We start from the raw sequence: 24,294 nt of genomic DNA on the forward strand, positions 1-24,294 counted from the left end.
AGATTGAAATCAGAGTGCAAGAGCCACATGAATTTAGTACTGTACAAGGAATGCAGATACCCTACTAATACAAGATAGATGTACATAATAAAATAGACTGGCGTATCTGATTTCAAGAACTCAGATTCTGTGGAACTAGGTAATTTAGCTAAGAAGGTCAGATTGGAGCTATTACAAAAATCTACATGTGGAAGAAGGCTGTGGAATCCAAAAGGGCACCACAACTTCGACAGTTCTTTTTAAAAATAAGTCAGTTTTCAACAAGCAGTGTCAAATGTAACCTCACAAGAGACTGCTGAAAGATTCTTACTATAGAAACCCACCTCACTCCTCTCCCATTCTCCTTAAACCTCTGACTTCCTGTAATGTACACAAGAAAGGAGAGAAGACTCCAAAAAAGGTGACTAAGAGTTGCAGGTTGAATTTAATCACAAAAAGAAAGTGATGAAATGTGAAAACATTGGAGGAGTAATGCAATGCTGAAATTTGAAAAAATGAAAGTAATGATAATGTACACATTGGAAAAATACCGCATGCTTTTAAATGATCAAGAAAAATGTACAAAGGAAATCTGGGAAATCATTGTTTATAAAATCATTATAACAAAGCAATAGTTCTGCTCTAGCTGAGGTTTAAAACTCACTTCCAATTTAAATATCAACACTATCAAGGGCCAATAAAATTCTTACGTTAGTTTAGATGGTATACTCCTTTGCTGTATTATGGAAAGGAAGGCTAAGTATAGCCTCCCTCTTCAAGACTGCCTGTGTCCCCCCTCTGAGAAGCTGATCCATCGAGCTGTCACTCAGCATAGCCACCAGGAATGCAGAGAAGGCAGCTAGGTGCTGGCTCCCAGCTCCTTCTGACTTCCTCAAGTCTGCTAGACTACACTCCGGGTTTTCAAGAGTCTGTGTCTGGGTGAATCAAACAGACAGTCTGGAAAGCCATGTCATGGCCACATCATGAACTGTATTAATTATCAGCTAACAAGATTTTGTTTTTCATCAGACCACTTGATAATTCAGACTGGAAGGGACCTGAGTAGCTCTCCAAACTCCTGCTCAAAGCAGCATCACTTACGAGGCCAGGCCTGGTTGCTCAGCTCCCTAACCCCATAGATCTTGAAAACCTTTGAGGATGGAGCCTGCACAACATTTCAAGGCAACATGTTCAATGCTCCATTGTTCTCATGGTGAAAGTTTTGCCTTTTAGTGAGCTGTAACCTCCCTTGTTCCAATTTTTTTCATTACCTCTTTCCCTCCCACCATGCACTACCATTCTACTTTTCTTCTCTTCTTTCATGATCTACCTTCCTTCTCATCTACCCAAGTATTATTTTTTTAATTCTTCCCCTCCCCCCTCTTATTATATTACCTAATCAAAATCTCTCTTGCTTTAGCTTTGTCTTCCTCTACTTATCTTAAACTTATTTCCCTGGAAACCTCCTCTTCCCAACACCTGTCTCCCATTTACTCTTGACTTCTTCCCAGCTGCACCTGATTAAGCAGTAATCCTCCCAACACCACAACACATTTAACATGAATTCAGAGCATATTTTGGCATGAAATTAAAAATAGTTAAAACTCCTTTACGCTGCCAAATTCTGATCAATTAAACATTAAATTTTTCCATCAGGAAAGTGGTAGGATTTTTCTTCACTAAAGATAGATCAGAATTTCAGAATTCATTCCATTAAATGTCTCTTTCTCTACAGTGGAATCCTTAATGTTGCATCAGGCAACAAAGCAAAGGTTTTTTAGTGGTATTTTTCTTTTCCTACTTCAGGCATCCCTGGTGCAGACACCTGCACCTAAGCTACTCACACCGAGCCCCTTGTACTCGCAACAAAGAGGCACTTCTAGGAAGCAATTTATCTGCCATGTTTCAGTTGTTCACTTTCAAATAAGATTAATCGTTCCCTAGATGACACAGACTAGATCACCACCAGCTGTAATGGGAGTTATCGGTTACTAGTTTAAGATATAAATATTTGATGTCAAAAATAACTACATTTAGTTACATGAATCCCAGCTTCACAAAATCTTCCCTTAATGTTTTCTGTCTGCAGACTTTTGGCAGTTACATGCCAATGTTACTGTTCTTTATCCCTTGAGCACCTTCTATATGTGTCATTGCCTTGCTCTCCATTATTGGTACGTGTGAATTTCTTCCATTAAAAAAAAAAAAACCTTCTGGTATTTTTTCTTGGACAACGCATTCCTGGCTATAATGAAAGATTTCCTGACATTAGCTTCTAGAACATTATCATGTATTGATGTATTTTCACATTAAACTATTTTTGCAACATTATAATACACCTGAATGAATTTATAAATTAATTCAATTTGGTGGTCATTACTTTAGTAAAATTGTCATTACCATGCAAAAAATGCCCATTCAATTCCCACTTTTCAATTCCCACTGACAGAAAAACAAGAATTCATATGCACACATCTGTATTTATATAGCAACATTAACTATTTAAATAATACTCAATATACTGATTCATAATTAAATTATTTACATACATATATTAAAAATAACACTTTTATAACGACCCTGCAAAAATGCTATTAAAAGGTCATTCATTAATCAGGGATTTTGCTTGTATTACCTAAATATTCAGCTGAGATACAGCCCTCCTGGTTTCTCTGCCACAGATACACTGCACTAAGAAAATCTCTAGTAGAAGACTACACAATACAGCATGTTAGGCATTTAAGATTATTCCAGCCCAATAAGTGTAAGTAGATTTCAGCAGACTCATTTTTAAAGTGTCATAAAAAATCCACATAATCTCTATTTTTGCTAACAGTAAAACTATAAACAATATACCTTGAAAAAGTGTTTTCTAAAATCTTCAGAATTTCATAACAAATATGAGAATTTCAGCTGAGATGTAAATGTTTGAAGCTCTTGGAAATTAAAATGGAGAAAATACACCTTTAGCTTAAATGCGTATTTTAACTTTCAAGACAAAAATATCTTAAACCAAAAAGAATCTAGTTTAAAATTGAAATTAATTTTCAACTGTTCTATGCCCTGCTTTGGTATCCTGAAAACATTACAACACAAAACTGTTTTAGGTCACATTATTATTCAGTAACACCTGTTATAGTCTTTATCCTAGGATCTCACCCAAAATTATAAAATTAAAAGGTGTACAGGTTAACAGAACTACCTTAGTTTGAAAATATATTGTGTGCTTTCACAAACTACTTAAAGTTTCACCCTGAAAAGCATGGCACAAACAACAAGCAATTATAATACCACTGTTTGAATAAAGATCATAAATATCGCATCCTACAGAATTAATATCATAAGAATAAAAATACATCTGAATGGCAAATGGGTAGGTTTTGGCCTACAGACATATTTTTTTTCTTTTAATTGCACATATATGTGTATACATACACTATATTTACATATCATCCCATTCTTGGTCTGTCATTACAGTTCCTACTGTTTTGGAAGCATACCCTGTTCATCAAATAGTTTTAAACTTTGCAGTGAACTCAAAATAAGAAATCAGTTTATCAGAACCCCATTTTCATTTTCTACACAGCAATGGCTTGACTGCTCTGGAAATTCAGTATGGTTCCCCCTGGCATTTCCAGTATCTCATAATGGAGTTGTTTCCATTTTTCATATGAAAAATGAAATTTCCATAAGAAAAATGAAATAAGTATTGCCAAGTATCTAGTTCATTCATGCTCAACAGCATGAGTTGAAACTGTTATTCGTACAACACAGGTAACCAAAAATATCTAATGATTTTTGTTTACCCATTTCACATTTCTTTGTAGCCACAAAAAAACCAAAAGCCAAACTTGGCACTGCCTCTACCACTATTAACATACAAAAAAAGAGGAATATTTTGTGGTAGAAGACAAGGAAGAGGGTTGTTTTCATCCAACAGTAACTGTTCCGAGAAGTACCTCCCCACCTGCCAGTTTATTTTTTGTCTCACAGTGAAGAACAGCCACCGGTTAATGGACACTACAGTGTGCCCATGAAACAGCAGCCTAACTCTAGCAAGATCAGTACTTTGATTACAAAAAATAAATAAATAAAATCATGTGGGTTCTTCATATAACACAAAATATACTAAGTAATTCCCAGCAGGTTTAAGAAGTTCACATATATTTTGATATTTTTCTTTGTAATTGCAAAACTTAATTGTGCATACATTCATACGAGCAGATATTTATACAACCAAATATGAGGGTGAAATACCCAATCTGCAAGCACACATCTGTGAAAAAGTCATTGCAGAAGAAGGGCCCTTAAGAAAATAAAAACAAGGAGGAGAGAGTCAAACTCCAAATTAGAAGCAACATTTAAAGTTTACATGTTGGAACTAGAGTTCAAAGATACTCACCCTGAGGGCAGTAGTCCTAATGGAAATTTTTTTAGGATGTTTTGTATTAGCCTGATCTTAACTACATTTCTAGATGAGTCACCCTTATTGTAAGACGATGTTTTCTTACTTCAAGACTATTAAAAACAGGCGTGTGCCACCTTGTCTGCATTCTCTACAAGTTCGTACCTGCTTAACTAAAGAAAAGCGCTAAATTTATTGTTTATAAAACAAATGGTAGGACTCTCAGATTTTCATAATGCAGTTGTAAAAGAAACTTGAGGAAATAATGAAAATTAATAAGACGTTTTAAGAAAAGTCTCAGAAGATAAATAACAATCTATTTGCATTAGTAAAGTCTTTCTTTGTATTGCCTTGAATATGAATGATGTACGTACCTATAAATTTATGAAGTACAAGAATGTGTGGATGCATGTATGTTTTTCTTATCTCTACCTGAGTCAAGTTTAGAAAGCTGAAATTTGTCCATTATTATTACATCTCCTTAGGCCAGCAGTTAAAAATCTAACTGTGCTTCTATGAAACATTTGGGTCTTGTTGCTTAGGTAGAATTACATTTATAATACAGCTGACTAAAGAAACAGTCTCATAATTATAATCAAATGATTAATTGTATTTTCTTCAGACATTTAATTGCCAGGCATTTATTACCATAATCATTTTTGTTCGTTTGCATAGTTACATAATTATAATTTTATATATGGACGAAGAAATGCAAGAGTACCTCAAAAGTAAACAGGATAGCAAAATAACATGTCAAACAGAACCACGAGGAACATGTTCCTTAGCAAAACTGTCCACAGGCACAAAAGTAACCTTAATATTCTAGCATAAAAACTTAAGCATTGAAAGATCATTTGAACTAAGCTCATAATTCGCAACAGAGTTACTACTGAAAACCAGAAAGTGAACAGTTGGCTGAATAATTCTCATTAAAACAAGTACTGTTAATAGAGCTTAAATGGATTTTCTAAATAAAACAAACAGGTTAACAGAAAAGATAATTGGCATTCTCTGAAGGTGAAGGAAACCATACTTTCAGTCACTAGTAGATGATACGAAATGTATCATCTCACAAATATACACAAATGTAGATCATTATGAAATTCGGAACACTAACAACAAAATTAAATGTGTATACACAAACACTCTCCATTCCTAAATTCATCCAGTGATACAATGTGCATCCAGTAAGTTGGATCACTTATTAATAAATAAATCATTTGTGAAGACTCCCTGGTAATGGGGAGCCAGTGCTTAGTCCGTAGCACCCTGCTAGCCCACACATTTAGCTCTTGGGACTCCTCCAGAGGACCCTGACAGCATGCCAGGTGGCACACTGAGAGCTGATCCCTTGCAACCCAGCCTCACAGCATCATACAGGACTGTGCCTTCAGGCACTCTACAAGGCTTGAACCTGGAGTCTGAATTCACCCAAGTATGGACTGTACTTTATAGTGTACAACGCTGCATCTCAGTCCTGTGTCATCTTCAAAAACTTCTTCAAAGAATCCCCGTCATGTAGACCACCATCCCACAGGTAACACAGCCTACACCCAAAGTCATATATAGTGTCAGGAACTGGCACCCTCTTCTCCATCCAGGTAGGAAAGTCCCAGCAGTACAGCATTGCTGAGGCCTGCCACACTGTGCACCTGTACAAAGATTGCTGGCACCTCTGCGCAGCAAGGTTATACACACACTAGTGGCCAATGTCAACAAAAGGGCTTTTAGCAAGGCAAAAGATAATAAACTCCACATGGGAAGGTAGATGTTCCTGCCATAAATATTCTTCCTGGAAGTTACTAACATTTCCTCATCATCCCAAAGACGGGAAAAGAGAAAAGAGGAAGAACATATCCAGAAATCCCAGCCCTGAGGATATCTCTAAGGGGGAACAGTATCTGAAAACCACAAGCACGTGGGTCTCTTGCTGGACCACTAGTATATCGGGGACTCCTGCTAGCCAAGCTTATATCTCTAGTTCAATCAAAATCAGCAATCAGGAATTCCTCCCTCTCTCCAGGGACTGTATTGAAACCCTCAGAAGAAACACTGCACAGTAACTGCCACTTTCTTGCTGTGGTCACTTCTCCATCAGTCTCCGTGACGCTTCCATGACACTAGCAGGTCCCTAACACTGAGGCTCGAACAGCACTGGGTAGCTACCACACAGCAGAAAGCTGTGGGAGAAAATGCAAAGGGGAAACAACAAGTCGGAGCGCTTCATACAGATCTGAGTAGTGGGTTCTGCAGTCCTGTGAAAAGCAGACACAGTTATAAAATCAACTATTCAGCTAATAGGAAAGGCCTAATAGCACACCTTGGCTTATAGAATGGCTGCTGTTCCTACAGGTTGGGTTTCCCACAGGTGCAGTACAACATAGTAAAACATAGCTAAAAACATTTCTTCCATAAAACTAAGGCTTCTTCAGTAAACTCATGATTGTTGTAACCATATGACCGAATGACGCAACATGAAGGAACAATAGGATGCTGCTCACTATGTCAAAATATGAAATCTCTCCTTAAATATGCTTAAAGTTTTGCATGAATTGTCATTAAAATACCTAATTTTAATCTGCATGGCTCAACTGTCTACTATAAAAATAAGTCATATTATATCAGCAGAAGATCTGGTATTTGAAGCCTTTTGATGGAACAGAAAAGATAAGGCACAACTGTCAAACTGCAGACTCAGGTGCTAACTGTCTACTCAATTATCTTTAATGAGGTTTTATGTAAGATAAATCTGTTGTGGAGTGTCCTCATTAGCTAAGGAGGACTCTTATTATGCTTTTTTGCATAAAGAGTAAAGAACATGTAAGGTTTCCCCTTCCTGAACTCATGCAGCACAGCAAAAAGCATATTTAAACTTCAAGGAACTTACTTTTTCCATACAGGTATAATAAAAGACTATTGTGGTTACTTAACCAGATTTATTGCATGCTTCCACAGTAACAAAACACTATAAAAGTAAAGATCAAGTAAGGGATTAGCCTGATTTACCACCACGCAGGTCTTCATTTCTAGTTTAAGCTACGTAAATCTTTTGTCACAACCAACAGCTGGAAAAGATTGTACCAACTGTGATAACATAATGAAACACACGTGTAAAATACGTATCTATGAACAACATGAAGAGAATGAGTGGTCACTTACAGCATTTGTGCTCCAGTGATAAGTAGAAGAGAAGAGAAATAGAATAGTTAAACTTTGCAAATGTGACTTTCACTTGAATAAACTACACCCTTAATTTCTGGGCTGGCAAGTTTAGAGAAAGCTGTTTTGTAGGGACTTTATTTTAAAATTGAAACACATCTTCTCTGATGAGTTTAATGAAGTCCCTATATACGTGGAAATTAATTTACATGAAGGTTGCAGTAGCAGCATTTTTATGTGTGAAATAATACAGTGTGTACACGTTACATAAAATTAACAGTAAAAACAAACAAAATATTATTAAAACATCTTTAAGCACAATGTTTAAAAAGATTATAAACATACTGGCACTTCAAAATACTCTGTGAAGCAGTGCAAAGACTACATGCAGCCACCATCATGCGGATGAGAGGTCATCAAAGGGAGATCTCAGAAGCCATTTTTCATATTACACTTGTCTCTAGTTTCTCTAGAAGAAGCATGATGATTCAGTTCCACCTTCACAGGAGCTGCCCTGGGAAGGGCATTGCAAAGGGGATTATGCACAGATGGAGGCATAACCAAACTGAACAGCAGAAGGAAGGGAGCAGGGTGCTCTCTCCCCCTCCAGCTACATAAAGCAACACTTTACATAAGGTGTCCATCTGGTTTTCTCCTTGCCCACTACAAAAGAATGTATCTAGTAAAGGATCAAATAAACTGCAAGATGATGAACAAGAACTTTTAAAAAATATGTCATCACAGATTTTGATTTTCTTTTCAAGTTTATACATCCTCAGGACATCCTGAAGGTCCTCTCAACTAAATAGCTCTTAAATATTCAAATAATGTTGAATGATACCACTCAATAAATTGCCTTTTGTATTGCATTTAAGTTTGAGGAAAGCAGGAATGAAGATGGATCTACCTGATCCAGTAATAACTGATAAATTGCCATTGAATATTGAGAATATTCACGCTAAGTACATATGAAAATATGCAGGAAAAAGAAAAATGAGATTAACATAAAACTATGAATTTGCTATGAAATTTGGAGATTTTTTCCAAGTTGAATATTGAACCTTTTGCCAAGACATGATCAACTTATCACATGCATTCAGCTGATTCATTGTATTTACATCATTTTATGCTGATGTGACTGGCTTCAACATGCTTGAAGCACAGAAGTATAATTCTCTCTACAGCAAATATTTCCAAATATTGTAACAGAACAGCACATCTAAGCAACTGCACCAGATTCTACATTTCCTTATTAACATTGCAATCAGAGAGAATTGTTCTTTGCAACTCTCTTCTCTATAGATAATACTTACAAATACAGGTAATATTTCGAATTTAAAAGAAGTCTGTACTACAAAACATGCACAAAATATCTGAATTAGAAACTCATCAAAAACTATCATGCAGGTGTAGAGAAATTTGCACCTTACTAGATTAAATAACCTGGATGCCAGTGGTGCAAATAGAGTCTCGGAAATTATTTTTTTTCCTTCATGTTTAACTACTATTCTAGTTTGGTACTGACTCTACAAAAACTTATGATTTAACTGAAGTTATCTCACTGGGACAAGTCAGATCATTAGTTAGTTATGGACAAGCATAATGACTAGTGGAATGGGATCTATATTTAGACTGGGAAAAAAAAAGAATTTTAAAAATATAATTACTTTTGCACTCTTCAAAGATTGGAAGCCTCCCTCAGTTCCATTAAACTGTCATTAAAGGTAAATTATTACTTCTGATTCCTATTCATCGAGATAAAAATCATTGCTTGATTTTGTATCATACTCTACCCTAAAATCCTTGTTTTGCACACTGTTTTGTTCTATTACCTGTTGTTTTCTTGTGAGTCATTTCACTTACATGATAAGCACAGTAACAGTATGCGAGCTTTTAAAATTTATATTCAAATTGAATTGTTTTATCCAAGGAAAGATCACTTAAAATTAAGTGAAAACTACTACTAATTTTCCAAGAGCACACTAATTTCAGAACATTAAAAAAGGCTTTGATAATCACTTGGTCAACTAAAGAACTTACCTAGATTTTACTTGCAAAAACCTCTTATTGGCAGAAAGAATTCTGTTCGCATAAAGTTTGTAAATGTCTAATAAGGTCTGTAGCTATATCAAAATAAGTGGACAAATTGGAGAAAATGCATATTTGGAAAATGTATTCCCAGTTTAAATCAGACCACATCTGCATTTTCAAAACTTCCCGTAAGCTCAAAATGTTTAAAAATACTGTTTTGAAAATATTAGCTCAAGCAATTTCAGTAACTCAAGAACAGCTGATGAAAATGGCATGAAAGATGCTCCACTACCTTCATCGCCTTCATGGCCTTGTTCCAGTATGTCTACATCTTTCCTGCACTGGGGAGCTCTAAACTGGACCCAACACTCGAAACGTGTCTCATCAAGGCTGAGAAGAGGGGAATGATCACCTCCCTTGTCCTGCTGGCAATACCCTGCCCAATGCACTCCAGGAGGCTGTCAGACCATCTTTGCTACAAAGGTGCATTGCTGGCTCCTGTTCAATTTGTTGTTCACTGGGAAAACCAAGTTGTTGTCTACTTTTCTGGTCTGTACTTCACCAGTTTGACAATGAGGACATTAGAGAGAGTATCAAAAGTCTTGCTGAAAACAAGATAAACAGCAGTCACTGCTCTCCTCTCATCGACAAATATAGCCTTCTATGATGAAATGACTATCAGTTAGGCATAATTTTCCCTTTGTAAATTCATGCTGACGACTCCAGTCACCTTCTTGTCTTTAATATGCTTGGAAATCTTAAACTTGAAAGCTAGAATAGTCTGGAACCTCTGAGAATCCTACTCAAAGCAAGGTTTTCCAAAATTCCAGGCTGGCAGCTACGAAGACATGAGCCAAGTCCCTGTCAAAACCAGAATTGAGGTTTTCAGGATCCTGTCTCCATGACACATTCCTGAAAAAATCAGTACGGTAGTTCTAGCAATGCATTTATTAGAATATGCAGCATTTGTTTACCATAATAACCAGAAATTTCAAATTTGTTGCATTCTTGGAGGTCAAGAGAAGCAGCGTGCAGAACATCATAGCAACATCTGAGCTACGTTTAAGCTTTCTAGCTCATCTACAGTGACAGAGTTGCACTCAGAATGGGCTAATTTACTCAAGCCAGAAGCTAAACTTATACTGGATCTTGTAACAACACGAGCCACCGGAGTGACTCGCCATGACCTAACAGGTTTTGCCCTCTTTTCTTCAACAGTAACCACAACCCGTTCTCTAGAAAGACACTTTTAACCTGAAGTCCCTCTCTCTTAATCAATTTCTGCGCTTTTATCCCTCAGTTTTCAACAAGGACTCAAGCAGAGTCACCTGAATCAGCATCTATCAGTCTACAATAACCATCAGTGTGTTCACTATGAAGTGCTTAAGACTTCCTTTCTAGATTGTGTTAAATCTAGTCCTTAGACTGCTATTAAACCTAGCCTTTGCACTATTAAACCACTGTATCAGCACAGGAAAAGGTTAAAATCCAGTCCAACAAACTATACTCCATTAATTTACCTCTTTCAATATCATATCATTGTTATATCAATTTATGTAATAAGTCATTGTATGGAAGAGAGTGAAGAGCCCTAAAGAGTTAATGTATGTTTTCAGTCTACTACTTAGATTAGAAAGATGGAACATATTCAGAATTGAACTGGAACTCAAAACCAAACATATTTGTTTGTTGCTTATAAGCCATTCAAAATTAATCTTTATTTGACTCCGCTATGTACACAGCTTTTCATATGGTTCTCTATTCTAAGAGTAGTAAAGTAAAGAATAAAGGTAAATAATGCATAATATAAAATAAGTATCCCAGAGAACTAGCTAAAACAACTTGCCTAAGCACATTTTATTCATCATAAAACTTTTCTTAAGGACATTTAAAACAACAGCATACAAAATTCTAAATTAAACCCAGGAATATGCAAACTGACAGCCACAAGGACAAACACGTACCCTTAATAATCGATTCAGCTGCATACAGATCCCGCTTGTAGGTCACCTAAAGGACAGACAAGCCTCATTAGATTTAACACAGCAGGAAGGAATGTAAAACCAATAAAACAATGCCCTGAAGGCAATTCTTTAAATTTGAAATACCATAAAGAAATGATATTGTCAATTTCTTAATTATGGTAAAATATCACTAGCAAGTCATAAGAATAGTAGTTGCAGAAATTATTGGAGACTTGAGAGAAACATTTTTTAAAATACTTAGATCTGCTTAGAATTCACTCAAAACCTACACCTATGTTTTATTCTTTAAAGAATTGTGACATTATGATATGGCACCTATTTTCATGTATCCTTTTCCACAATCCCTTAAAAAAATGTATTTCTATTCTACAATTTTATCATGAAACAGATTCATTTTGAAAGGACTTGTGATCATAAAAAACAGCCAGGAAGAAGCCTAGTTATTTCTCAGTAGTGTAAGACTATTATGGTTAACGAGAGTCTTGTTTCCATATCCATGGCTGACACAAGGTATTTTGCTCGCAGTGCAAACTTGCTGTACTCTGTTATCCCTACCGCACTTTCCAAAGGCACTGCCTGACTAGAACAATTCTCCAGATAAGGCCTATGTGTTTTTTGCTTTTAATCATACTTCTTTATATTTGGCTGCAATGGTAAACATACCTTTTTCTTATATTAGTTTACCAAGCAATCCTTAGTTTACTTTTGATCAATTATCTTTTTACTTATATCTCCTTAAAACTTTGTGTCCTCTCCAAGCTTTATCAGTAAAAGTGTATCAGACCTATGTTAAACAGAGACTATAGCAGCTAATGCAGAAATGCACGTGGTAAGAATTATCTTTTGAAATGTATCAGTTATCCAATTTTAAATCTATTTAATGACTAGAACAATTACAGTCATCCTATTTTTAATTAAGATGCCATGTAGCAACAAGTCGAATTTCTGCCAACTGAGCATTACATTAGCACTACCATCTTTATGAGCCAAGACTATAATCTTGTAAGACAGGTTTGGAATAAATTTCACAAAATAAGTAAAGTTGGTTGACATTAATTACATTAGTACGTTAACTCTTTAATAATCAAGTTCTGCAGTGTACCCCTTATTTTGTTGACCAGTATCAAACTCAGTCTAATTCATTCAAATCTCTAATTACTCAGATTTTACATTATTTGTGATAACATTAATTTTCATTTGGTCCTCTTGAGCATCCGGTGTTCCAAGACTTTTTGAACATTATTGAACATTAATCCAGAAAATTGCTGTGTCACATATTAAATCAACACAAATACCTTACTATTGAAGAATATGAAACCATCAGCTGCTTATTCCCCAAAGGCAGAATAGTCTAAATTAGTAAACATCTCTCTACTTTTCTGTATTATAAACAAACTATACTGTATCTATCTTGTAAAGGTATTAGGGTATAGGGAATCCGTCAATACATACTATATTAGAAAAAAATCAAAATTGTTGGCCAAGTTTTGTTTGTTTTGTTGATTTGGGGATTTTGTTGTTTTGTTTTGCAGTGTGACCTTCATTCTCAATTGCCAGGCTGCAACTTTTGACTAGCTAGGAAGACGTTCTTTAAAAACTCCCCAAAACTGTTCTCTCTTAATGTTTAAAAGTCTTCCCCAAACTGACTTAGCTGGATAAGTATTTTGGGCTTACAAAACAGTATTTTAAATGCAATACATAATTCTTTACCAAACAAATATAGTAAAGGTATGACCACACATACAAAATGTGCTGCATTTTAGTTTAGTGATGTATTTCCTTCTGTTATACTAAGGTATCACACAGATCTGCCTTGTATGGGATATTTTTGTAGGATTAGAAAATAATCTTTCTAGAAATGGTGATGATTTTCACACTATCAGCATAAAACTTTGTATCTTTTTAAAGTGTTGTTACAATGATATTTTTATCTGCATTTTACACACACATGGCTCCAACAATTACATTCTATTACATGATTTCATACTTTAAGTCAATATTGCCCCAGAATATTTAAGGTCATTTTGTTTCAAAGGTGTCAAGTACAGACAAACTGAAAATTTTGTGCTGATGGTGTCATTCTTTTTTCTTTTTTTTTTTCCATCCTGATCCTAAATATGTTATGCATAGTTACAATCATGTAACTACATTTATAATAGAACTTATAAATATTTATAACACTGAATACATTAAACTGTTCCTGCTTGGTTGTGGTCACTACCAAAAATTATTTTAATTTTGTAATTTGTTACCAGAAAGTAAACAAACTATCTCTTGTGTTCTTTACCTTGAACAATAAGTGACTTGGAAACACTAATTTTCTATGCACTATTAGTAGACTCTAGCCTGCAAGAGTCAGCAATGCGCCCCTGCTGCTAAGAAGGCTAATGGTATTCTTGGCTGCATTAGGCAAAATATTCTCCAGCATGTCACCAGCTAACAAACTTCTCTGCCTGATAACTGTGTGGAGCCTTGGTGAGGAGTCCAACCAACTGGGCTGTAAGAAAGGAGACAGCAAGTCTATAGAAGTGATTATTCCCCTGTACTTGGCACTTTTGAGAACACACCTGAGTACTGCTTCCAGTTTGGGGCTCTCCAGTATAAAGCACTGGCAAATTGGCAAACTAGAGTTAAGTCCGGCAGAGGACTGCTAAGATGGTGTGAGAGAACTTGGCTTGTTCAGCCCGAATAATAGAAGACTAAGGGCGGGAACAGGTCATATTACTTGTTATAGAGAAGAGTAAACTAGACTTTTCTTGCAGGCATTTGCTGCTGGCCTCTCATCCTTTCCCAATGCAAGAGGCAGCAAGGGAAATGCTGATCAGATCTTATATTAAAAAAGCATATCTTATAAGTTTGGATAAGCATTGGAATTGTTTTCCTAGAGACTATATGGAATTTCCATTTTTGAATAAACTAGAAACCCAGCTGGACAAAGCCATGCACAGCCTAATCTAACTAACCTGGCCCCACTTTTAGTACCATGTTGGACCAGAGGGCATCCAGTTGTTCCTTTCAATCTGAATTATTTTGTCATTCTAAGATAAAGGACCACCTGCTGGGCACCAGTAGTATTTACAGACAGCAAAGAACTATATAAACATAAAAAACAAACTGAACGTTATAGGTGTATTTTGTCACCTTTCAGGTAAGCACAATGTTCTGCAACAAAAACAATGCAACCCTTCAAAAAGTAATACAAAAACCCTCCAAAAATTTAATACAAATATGCATAACAAAATATGTCCCTTAGAAGACCAAACAGGATAGCAGACAATAATCTGTTTCAGAAATATTATCTCCCCAAAAAGATACTGAAAGAAGTACTGTGCAACCAATGCGTAACTAAATTTTGCTGCTAAATTGCGCAGGAAATTTGCACTGCAGATTCAGGAAATTACTTTTCTGTGTAAGATTTACTGTCATATTATTAGAAATCATGTCCCATTGGAGGAAATTCACTGTCAGAGACAGATGGAGTGATTTGAGTTGCTTCCAGATCCTTCAACTTATGAATACAAAAAAAAGGGAATACTTAAAAATCGCATGACACAACAGCTACTGGGAAAGAATAATGTTCCACAATCCAAAACAATGAAGTGAGATATTTTAAAACAGCAGGGACATGTCATTTGGCACCTGAATACATACCTGTTTTGTCAGTTGTTAGGAACCTATAGATTATCAGACAATGATGTTAACAAAAATTTAAAAGCTTGTTTGATGAGATCTAAAATTTCCAGTCTTACTGAGTATAATGAACTGTTCTAAAAGTGTTGCTAGAATGGTATTTGAGAAAATGTGATGCCTTCATAGAAAAAGTAGATGAAAAAAAGCAAAGGATTTAGAGGAAGCAGGAGAAAGCTAATTTCATAAAAGAATATTCTTAGTTTTATTGATATACATACATAGTTCTACAGATTCTCAGACTATTATCTCATGTAACATCTGCTCAAGTCTATAACAATGAGCTCAAAACAGCTCATAATAATCCAAAAAGAAAATGAACTTAGGAATTTCAAAGTTATCATTAGCACAACCTTAACTATAAAATATGCAATATTTGTTGAATTTTAGCAAACACTGGAAGCCTATGTTATACGAAAACAGGAGATATGACAATTAACATGAATAAATAATATTTTATTGACAAGTATCAGAAATTTTAATAATATTAATACCTACTAATACTTATTTTTTTTCATTGAATTGAAGTGTAACTTAGCATGGGTGGTGATTATTTTATGACTAAAGAGACAATGGGAGGTTAAAGAGGTAAAACAACCCAAACAAATTCATCTAATAGGTAATGGTAGAGGCAGTAACATAATCCAACTCAAGGTCAGAGGACTAAGTAAAGCAATAGAGTTCATTTTTGTAAAATGTTTTGTAAAGCTGGCTGTTTTTCTTTCCAGAAGCCAGAATACAGTATTAGAGTTTAGGATAAATGTCCTTTGTTTTGCATTTTGCTTTCTGAAACCCAAGTAAACATGCAGAACAGTTATCAGAAACTTAATCCATGCTTTTAGCAATTTACACTTGTGACATGGTCTCCAACCACAATGATGGATTTAAGCGAATATTAATTCCACAGCCATTACCAAATCAGTTACTCTCTCAATTTAAATTAAACTTCAGACTAAGTTCCCTATTTCTACTTGAAAATAGCTTTCCAAAAAGTAGCTACTATTATCATAGACCCTGTTATCTTTCTTATTACCTTGTCTAGCAATATGAATGCTGCAAAGGTTGAAAACCTTAACCCACGCTCTGATCTTTTTCAATGATTTTCCTACTTCAAGACATAAGGGCTACTACCAATCTGCATGAAGAATGATGATCAGTGGGTGGTGTGGGAAGAACTTTTACTTTCTCAAGCTCCTGAAAGTATAAGTTTTATTTCTTTGAGTATTTACACAAAGCAAGTTGGCCTCTTAATTGTTACATAACATTTGCATATTTCCACAATTCTGAAATTTGGAAGAGATAAGACTAACTATTACACTTTAAAACACGTTTGAACTTTTACAGTTATATGAAATTTTGCTGAAATGTTGATTTTTGTAACATAAACAGACGTATAACAAAATAGAAATTATTACTGTATTTACCTTCCAGAGGTCAGCTGTTCCTTCAACAAGTTTTGCATTTGTTTTACAGTATTTCAGAGCCAGATGCAAACATTCAGTTCCGTAATCCAGGTCATGGTCTGTACACTGTTGAAATTAAAAAAGAACATTTTTATTAGTCTTAACAAAATCATACTTTTAAGTAATAAAATTTTTTCTTTTGGTAATTAGAGCTTGCATTTCAATAGTCCAGTCCACAGTAACATGTGCTATGTGTTTAGGATGGATTAGAAGTAAAACCTTTCCAAGCTTATGCCTAATTCTAGATATTCAGCCAAGCACTACAGAATTACATAAACACTTTATAACCACAAAAGAATTTGATCAGGTGCTGCAAATATCTTGCTACATCTTTATATAATTGGCTAAATCAATAAGTTACATGTATAAAAACTTGATGGAGTTGAGGCCTCACCAAAAGAAATCATCAACCTTGTAGTGAGGTATAAGAACAAGGTACTTTGAGGTATAAGAACAAGTACAAAAGCTAAATAAGGATGGGATTTTCTTCAAATGCCAAGTCTGTTCTGTTTTTTTCTAAGATCAAAAAAGCACTGTAGTAACCAAGAACCTCCATATTCCTTACATGTTCTCTTCTATATTTTTCTACAGTTATTTTCACACAAAACAACTGCTCCGTTAGCTTTCCAAAACACACATTTGTCCACTCTTTAGCCACCTAGAAAACTCATTGCTCTCTTAAAACACACACATACCCCAAGCAGTTCGGCTTCCTATAGTTAGTGGTTATATGAATTTTATTACTGGAAAACTCAGTGGGGAGCAGAATCTCACTTAAGCCAAAACAGTACCAAAAGCAGGACCTGTGGGCTTATCTGAGATGACTACTTCAAGACACTTTGGACTGATTAAGATAAATCAAGTTCTAATCTACTTTCATATTGCTAAATTATCAGTCCATCGAGAAAGATGAAGTACATATAACAAGGACCAATTTAAGATGAAGGACCATTTAAGATGGTCTTCCACAAGAATGGATGTATTTGTTAAGTTAGCCACAGGCTAGCTAGCCCAGACAGTATCCAGCATCTAATAGAGGCTGATCACCATATAGAAATTAGACAATCCTATCTTGTTACTTTTACAGTATACTTTGTTGGCCTCATATAAATCTATTACCTTGGCTTAGGAAATTCCTAAACTAAAAAAAAAAAGTCCCTGAGGGATATGTTGAACCAGAAACAACTGCCTTAACAGTCCTCAGTGAGTTAAACAAATCCTGAATTTACCCAATTACTTTTGAACAGCAGTGTGCTTTCAGCACCTGCATCAGGGAGCATCACACTTTAAGCCACACACGGCAATACAAGACGTCTGTTCTTGTCTTTGTTTCAGCTCTTTTCATCTCATGCTCTGTTGTTTTGGCAGAACAGGAAGTGCCAAACCACCTTCCCTGCCCTCCAAAGTGCTCCATCACATCTCTTCGCAGTTATCTCTTTCCATGGATAGAGAGTTTGATGTTAATTCAGTCACTCCATGTGTGGAAGCTACTTCACAACTCTGATCAACGCTTTTGCCCTTCTGTAAAACAATCCCAGCTCTAACACAACCCTCCTGTGGTAGAAACATTAGAACTGTACACAACATCCGAGAAACAAGACTTAAAATGGCATGATTTAGGGGAAATCTATATTAGATGTTAGGAGGAAATTCACTCAGAGGGTGGTGAGGCACTGGAACAGGTTGCCCAGAAAAGCTGTGGATGCCCCATCCTGGAGGTGTTCAAGGCCAGGCTGGATGGGGCTTTGAGCAACCTCGTCCAGTGGGAGGTGTCCTTGCCCATGGCAGGGGAGTTGGAATTGGGTGATCTGTAAGGTCCCTTCCAACCTGAGCCGTTCTGTGATTCTATGATAATAGTTCTCCCGCCAGTTTCCATTCCTTCCTTAACCATTTCATGAGCTGTATGACAATTATCCCTCTCTGTGTATACAACTTTATCGACATTTGCCTATTAATCTTATCTTTCCTTTTAAATGCACAGTCTATAACTCTTCTTAGTTCTCAACTCTTCGCATCTCTACTACCTAGGAAAAAATGGGTATCATCACTTCCTGTTCCAAATTATTTATAAATGAAATGCACAGATACCAGCACATGTTCACAAAACTATACTGGTGTTTTCTTGCTATGAAAACTGATGTACTCTTCTTTCTTATCTTTTAACTAAGAATTACACTAAGTCCTTCCCTCTTATTCCAAATCTGTTCAGTTTCCTTAGCAAGCCCTTGGTAAAACATCCTAATAAAAAAGCAGGCTGTTGTCAGCTTCAGCAACCTCAAACAACATGCTGGTTGACTCCAGAAAGACCAACAATTAACTCTGCAATGCACAAGCTTTCCTTTACAAGAGCTGAAATAACCCTTCCAGTGTGTGAATTTAACCACGTATCAAAACAATTCCAGTGTTTAGAATAGAATGTGGCAGTCCAAATGTGCTCAATAATTCATAGTCTCCTCCAGCATTCAAGATCGTCAAGAATGCTAAAGTGGGTTAAGGAAGATCCAAAGGAGAGTGCTGAAAGACAACTCACCTATTTTATTACTTGCTCAAGAAATTTCATTAAAAAGCAGGATGGAAATTTTTAGTTTCTACTCTTGTTTTATAATGTATCAGTGATTTTCAAGGAAATAATCAGCATTATACATGTGAATCATATTACCAATATACAGAGAAGTCTTAGAAAAAACAGTTGTCACTTTTATATTAAGTTAGTAATTTCTGTCGTTTTAGATCATTATCATGACTGCAATCAAATGAGGATCATTTTCTAAATTCCACTTAGAAATAAAAGTTATTTAACTGTTCTACTTCTCTATAGCAGTTTTTGACAGATTTGAGTACCAAAAAAAAAAGAAAGAGAAAAAACAAGAAGATAAAGTAACTTGAAAAGAAAGGAAACCACTTTCAGGATAGTAAAGAAAAAAAGGCAACAAAAAGACACTTTGGAATATTTTTAAATAATGCAGAAATTATTTCTATTCTTTAAATATTCAAGAAATAAAAAAGGTCAACATAAAATGTAAAGGAATAGGGAACGCAAGCTCCAAAATAGGTAAAACTGAGTGTTCTCTTGCATACAGAAGTCAAGAGATAAATTACCCATTAACTTCGGATTCCAAATATTTATTACCAAAATGTTTTTTGTTTTGTTTTGTTTTAAGGAAAATTTTAAGGTAGTACGCAAAATATTATCTACTAACATGCACAACATACAGATTGAAAAGCATTTATTTTTCTTTTGCCTCAGAATTGAAGAGAGTTTCAGAAAAGTTTCTCTCTGAAATAATTTAGTGTTAATTAAATTTAAGCTTTTTTTAAAATATATGAGTAACAAATGATATTAGGACAAGACTAAGCAATTCCAACTTTTTAGCAAGGTATTAATTATACATAATTAGTAGGGAGTGGAGCAGTTCCATAAATGGGATAAAGCATCTTGAGGGTATTGCTGACTTCAAGGGCAGAAATAAGACACAAAGCAAAGTAATAATTAAAAACATATTTCACTAACACTTGTACATCATGACATTTACCAGTCTAATTATCTGTAATTGTTTAAACCTAAACGTATTGTCACAGTGTACTCTCCTGCACGTCTAATATACTCATGTCAGAGAATAATGAAATGGAAGCATCAGCTCAAGACCAGTTTAGTTTATATATTATTCACAAACTAAACAGCTCCACACATGAAATTTAAATCTGTATTTAAGATGTACAATTTGAAAGCTTCTGCACTGCTCTAAGAAATTCTGTTACTGAATTCAAGCATTGTCAGGGAGTGCCTATAATAAAAAATGGTAGAACAGAGGAATAGAGGAAAATTCTTACTGACCCAGGCATGTAAAAATTAGCATCCTATCCTAAATCTTCTATATTTGTTTCATTGTACATTCAGAGCTAATTTACATTACGACCATCTCTTTCAAAATCTTACTATTTCTAAACTCTCTTTTTGACTGAAAAACTTTTTAACTAAGTTTGACACAGTGCAGTTAACCATCCTTGTCATGCACAGACAGCTCTGTGAAACAATAGACATAGTTTAAGCTTCAGACCACAGATTTGAAATGGTGGAAACAGCTGGAAATATTGGCACAAAACATATCCACAAAAGGAAAAAAAAAAAAAAGCACAGATTTGTTTAGCTCTTTAAATGACACAGAAGGAAATACGTTATTTAAAAATGCTTTTGATCTGTTGAATATTCAAAGGCATTCTAATAGGTAGTTTTGGGGATTGTTTTTTTTGTGGGTACTTTTTTTTGCTTGTTTTCCAAGAGTGGATGCTTGAATAAAGTACTATGGGTGGAGTGAGATCCAGATTTTAGCATTACACCGATTTTTCTTCTTCCACCCCCCGGATTAGTTCAAAAATATTTTGATAAACAGTATTACTTCCTAAGAAGCAAGCTATCCTGTGGTTGGCATAGAACAAAGGCTTAGAGAAAAGAGCAGCAATGCAGACAGCATCTCGTGGGACTTACCAAAAGTCCATAAGCTAACTTGTTTCCAATATAGCATTTCAACTGTTTGAAGTATTAAAGTAGTAGTATATAACAATAAAAAATGATTTAACTCTTGATATGCATCATTTTACTGCATCTTTAATTGATAAAAAAAACCTTGAACGGATACGTGGGATCTCATTACCTGATCTGATTACTGGGATCTGATAAAAGCAGAACTAATACAGATACAATATAAATTTTCATTACAGTACTGACATTTTTTTATTTTTTCATCATTCCTGAATTGTTATGCTTACAAAATAAGGGAACAAAAATAATAATCTTTACATATTAATTGAAAGAAAGTCTTCACATTTGCTCCTTTACATATGAATCTTTAAAGCCTGTGTAGAATTGGTCTTACTTCTCTAAGTACTGGCTATGTCATCTTTAGCACTTTTTCCCTTGTTACCAGCAGTTAGCACCCCAGTTTTACTCTCCCATGTAAACCCATTCTACAACAATATCAGAAGACTTGCAATTAAAATGCATAACTAATTAACAATAGCAGATCTTTATGATTTTTTCCAGTTCCTCTCCACTCAAAAGTTTCCACTGCTGAAGTGCCAGAGTACATCATAAACAGACTATTATGCAGCATCAAGAACATTTTACTAAGTTGAATAAGTAGACACACTTGCTGAATTTAAACGTCTTTTTTGTCATCATATATTTAAGGATTTTTTTTTTATTTTTATTTTTTGCCATGTTCACTACCATTGAATCCAGAAAGTGCTGAATTTAAGACAGCTGTAACCATGGATCTGCTGCAAGCATTCAGCCTGCATATGCATATACTCAGTCTACATATACAGTTCACAACAACTAAATGAGAAGTAATGGAAGCAGCAAACAAAAGGATGAAACAGGTAAATGAGAAAAAAAGTGAGATAAACACAAGTTCAAAAAAACTCATCACTGAAACATTTTCTACTGAAGTTAATTATTAAAATTGCTGCTACACACATCCAGATGCCGTAGTGGTTCACAGTGACAAGAATAAAGATACAGTAATTAACTCCATAACAGAATTATGCAAGATTGTTTTTCTGCAGATCTGCAACCTATATCCCAATGCCTCTCACTGCAGTAACCACAAGTACCCTATCAAAACACACCATGATTTCTGTGCACTCTACCTTTAGATCTCCTGAATACCACCCATTGCAACATTTCAGTACTCAATTTGCTTCTAAGTCCACTGAATACCTGTTCAAGAACCTATGCATTGGTTGGTTCCCAGATCCCGTATGCTAAAAGGTTTGTGACAAAGAAAAACAGAACATAACAGCTGGCTTCACATTCCAGCCACAGAGCTGAAGGCTCTAATTTAGGCTCCTATCAGTGAAGTTGGTTTACATCCTCCTCACACTCACTGATTTTTCAAAAACCATAGTTTCAAAAACTACGCCTCTGTCAATTTTGATTAAAATTAGAGACAAGGGTTAAAAACAAGTAACACTTCCATGAAAGAGTAGTTTTTTTCTTCTTTTCCTGGAATAAACTTCCCAGGTTAATGAATGCAGCCCACACTGCCAACACTGCAGCCACATTCCATACTGCTGCTGTAGCTGGGCATATCAGCTCCCAAGTAAAGCCAGTTATGCCATTTCTTCCTATTAGTCCTCGAAAGCAGTTTGTAATCTCTGTTGGGACTGATGATTGCTATTAACTGTACACAACTAGCTGCTAGACAGTAGGAGTAGTAGGCACACATGGAAGTCCAAACAAACCAATCATCCCAAAGAGAGAAAGTACATGGGCTCGACTTTACCCCCAAATCATAAAAACACTAGTAGTATTATTTTGAAAATCCCTAGTTCTTTTGTTGACTAGATGGAGAGCCCTAATGCCCACAGACCCAGAGTAACTCATGACTGAATCCGTCCAGAGAAAGAGGTCTGCTGTGTTCTGCTAAACAAATCACAATCAACCTGTAGAAAGAGGGTAAAAAGTGCAACTTTGCTATTAAAAAACAAAAATTTAATACAGAATAACTGGAGGTGCTTTACCAACGAAACAAGGGTACCCGTAAGCACAGACAGGAAGTTAAGGGTTGTAGGTACATTACCAGTTTAGTGCACAAGAGGGGTTTCTTTTTGATGCAAGAATTTCCTGCCTCTGTACTTAGATTCATACAGAATGCACCCGACAGTGCAGCTGGAGAGCTTAAGGTCATTTCCCTTCCACTGGAATCAAGGTGAAAGACACACGAAAGAGCACTAGCTAAAGCACATTATTTGCTGTGACAGCAGACAGTACTCTAGGCATGCATTGTGTGCATATGATTGACAACTGGGACAAATTTCATTGTTAGTAAAGTCCCCACAGTGACATACAATCATGAAACAATAACAAATCACCAAAACTCAAACCTCAGCCTTTCTTTGCGCCACACCAGTGGATATATTCCCAATGTCACTGCAACAAAGCCCACACAAACTAGCACAATAAAAGTGAAAATACAAACTAGGTGAGAATGAACAGTAGATACTAACATGAAGATGAAATACCTTATGCAACTAAGAGCTAGTTATTAACCAGATTGACCTCATAAAACAAGGTCCAGAGTAACTATGAGGCAGTATTGACTTTTCTGGTATCAGAAAAGGACACAGGAGTCATTCTGAGCAACCAGCTGAACATGGAATTTCAGACCACATATGCAATTTCAGCTTTTTAAAAGGTCATGTTCCACTTACAATAGCAAAAAGAAAGAAATAATGTTAATATTCTATGTAGCAACAGTAGTAGTCAAAATAGTGTATTAGGATTCATTGTTTACACTTCAAAAAATACCCTTTAAATTGTAAAAATACTTGGAGAAGAGTTACATGAACAAGACAAGGACAAAATGAAAAACTTTTTCTCAATGTAGAAAGCTACAGATTACTTAGGTTATTCGAAGAAAATGTAAATAAGTTATGATTCACTACCTTGCAAGTAAGGAGATTTCTAAATACACCAAGCTCTAAAATCAAGCCATCAACAACACAATTTGATCAGGCTTAGAAGCCAATGTGAGTCCTACTCAGGCTAAGCTAAAGTGAATGTTCCATTTTGTAAATTTCTTTT

General features: G+C 35.4%; 1 protein-coding gene across 3 annotated transcripts in view; it reads right to left on the bottom strand.

The window, feature by feature from the left end:
* The window catches only part of CRPPA (CDP-L-ribitol pyrophosphorylase A), a 126,360-nt gene that overhangs the window by 65,687 nt on the left and 36,379 nt on the right, over positions 1–24,294 (bottom strand). For all 3 annotated transcript variants that reach the window (XM_035562487.2, XM_035562486.2, XM_035562488.2), the window contains exons 4-5: positions 16,671–16,775; positions 11,539–11,584 (exon numbers count right to left, since the gene is read on the bottom strand). In XM_035562487.2, the coding sequence (XP_035418380.1) occupies positions 11,539–11,584; positions 16,671–16,775 (151 nt within the window). The remainder of the gene's footprint in view (positions 1–11,538; positions 11,585–16,670; positions 16,776–24,294) is intronic.

This window comes from Cygnus atratus, chromosome 2 (assembly GCF_013377495.2).
Source record: "Cygnus atratus isolate AKBS03 ecotype Queensland, Australia chromosome 2, CAtr_DNAZoo_HiC_assembly, whole genome shotgun sequence".
Taxonomy (NCBI): domain Eukaryota; kingdom Metazoa; phylum Chordata; class Aves; order Anseriformes; family Anatidae; genus Cygnus; species Cygnus atratus.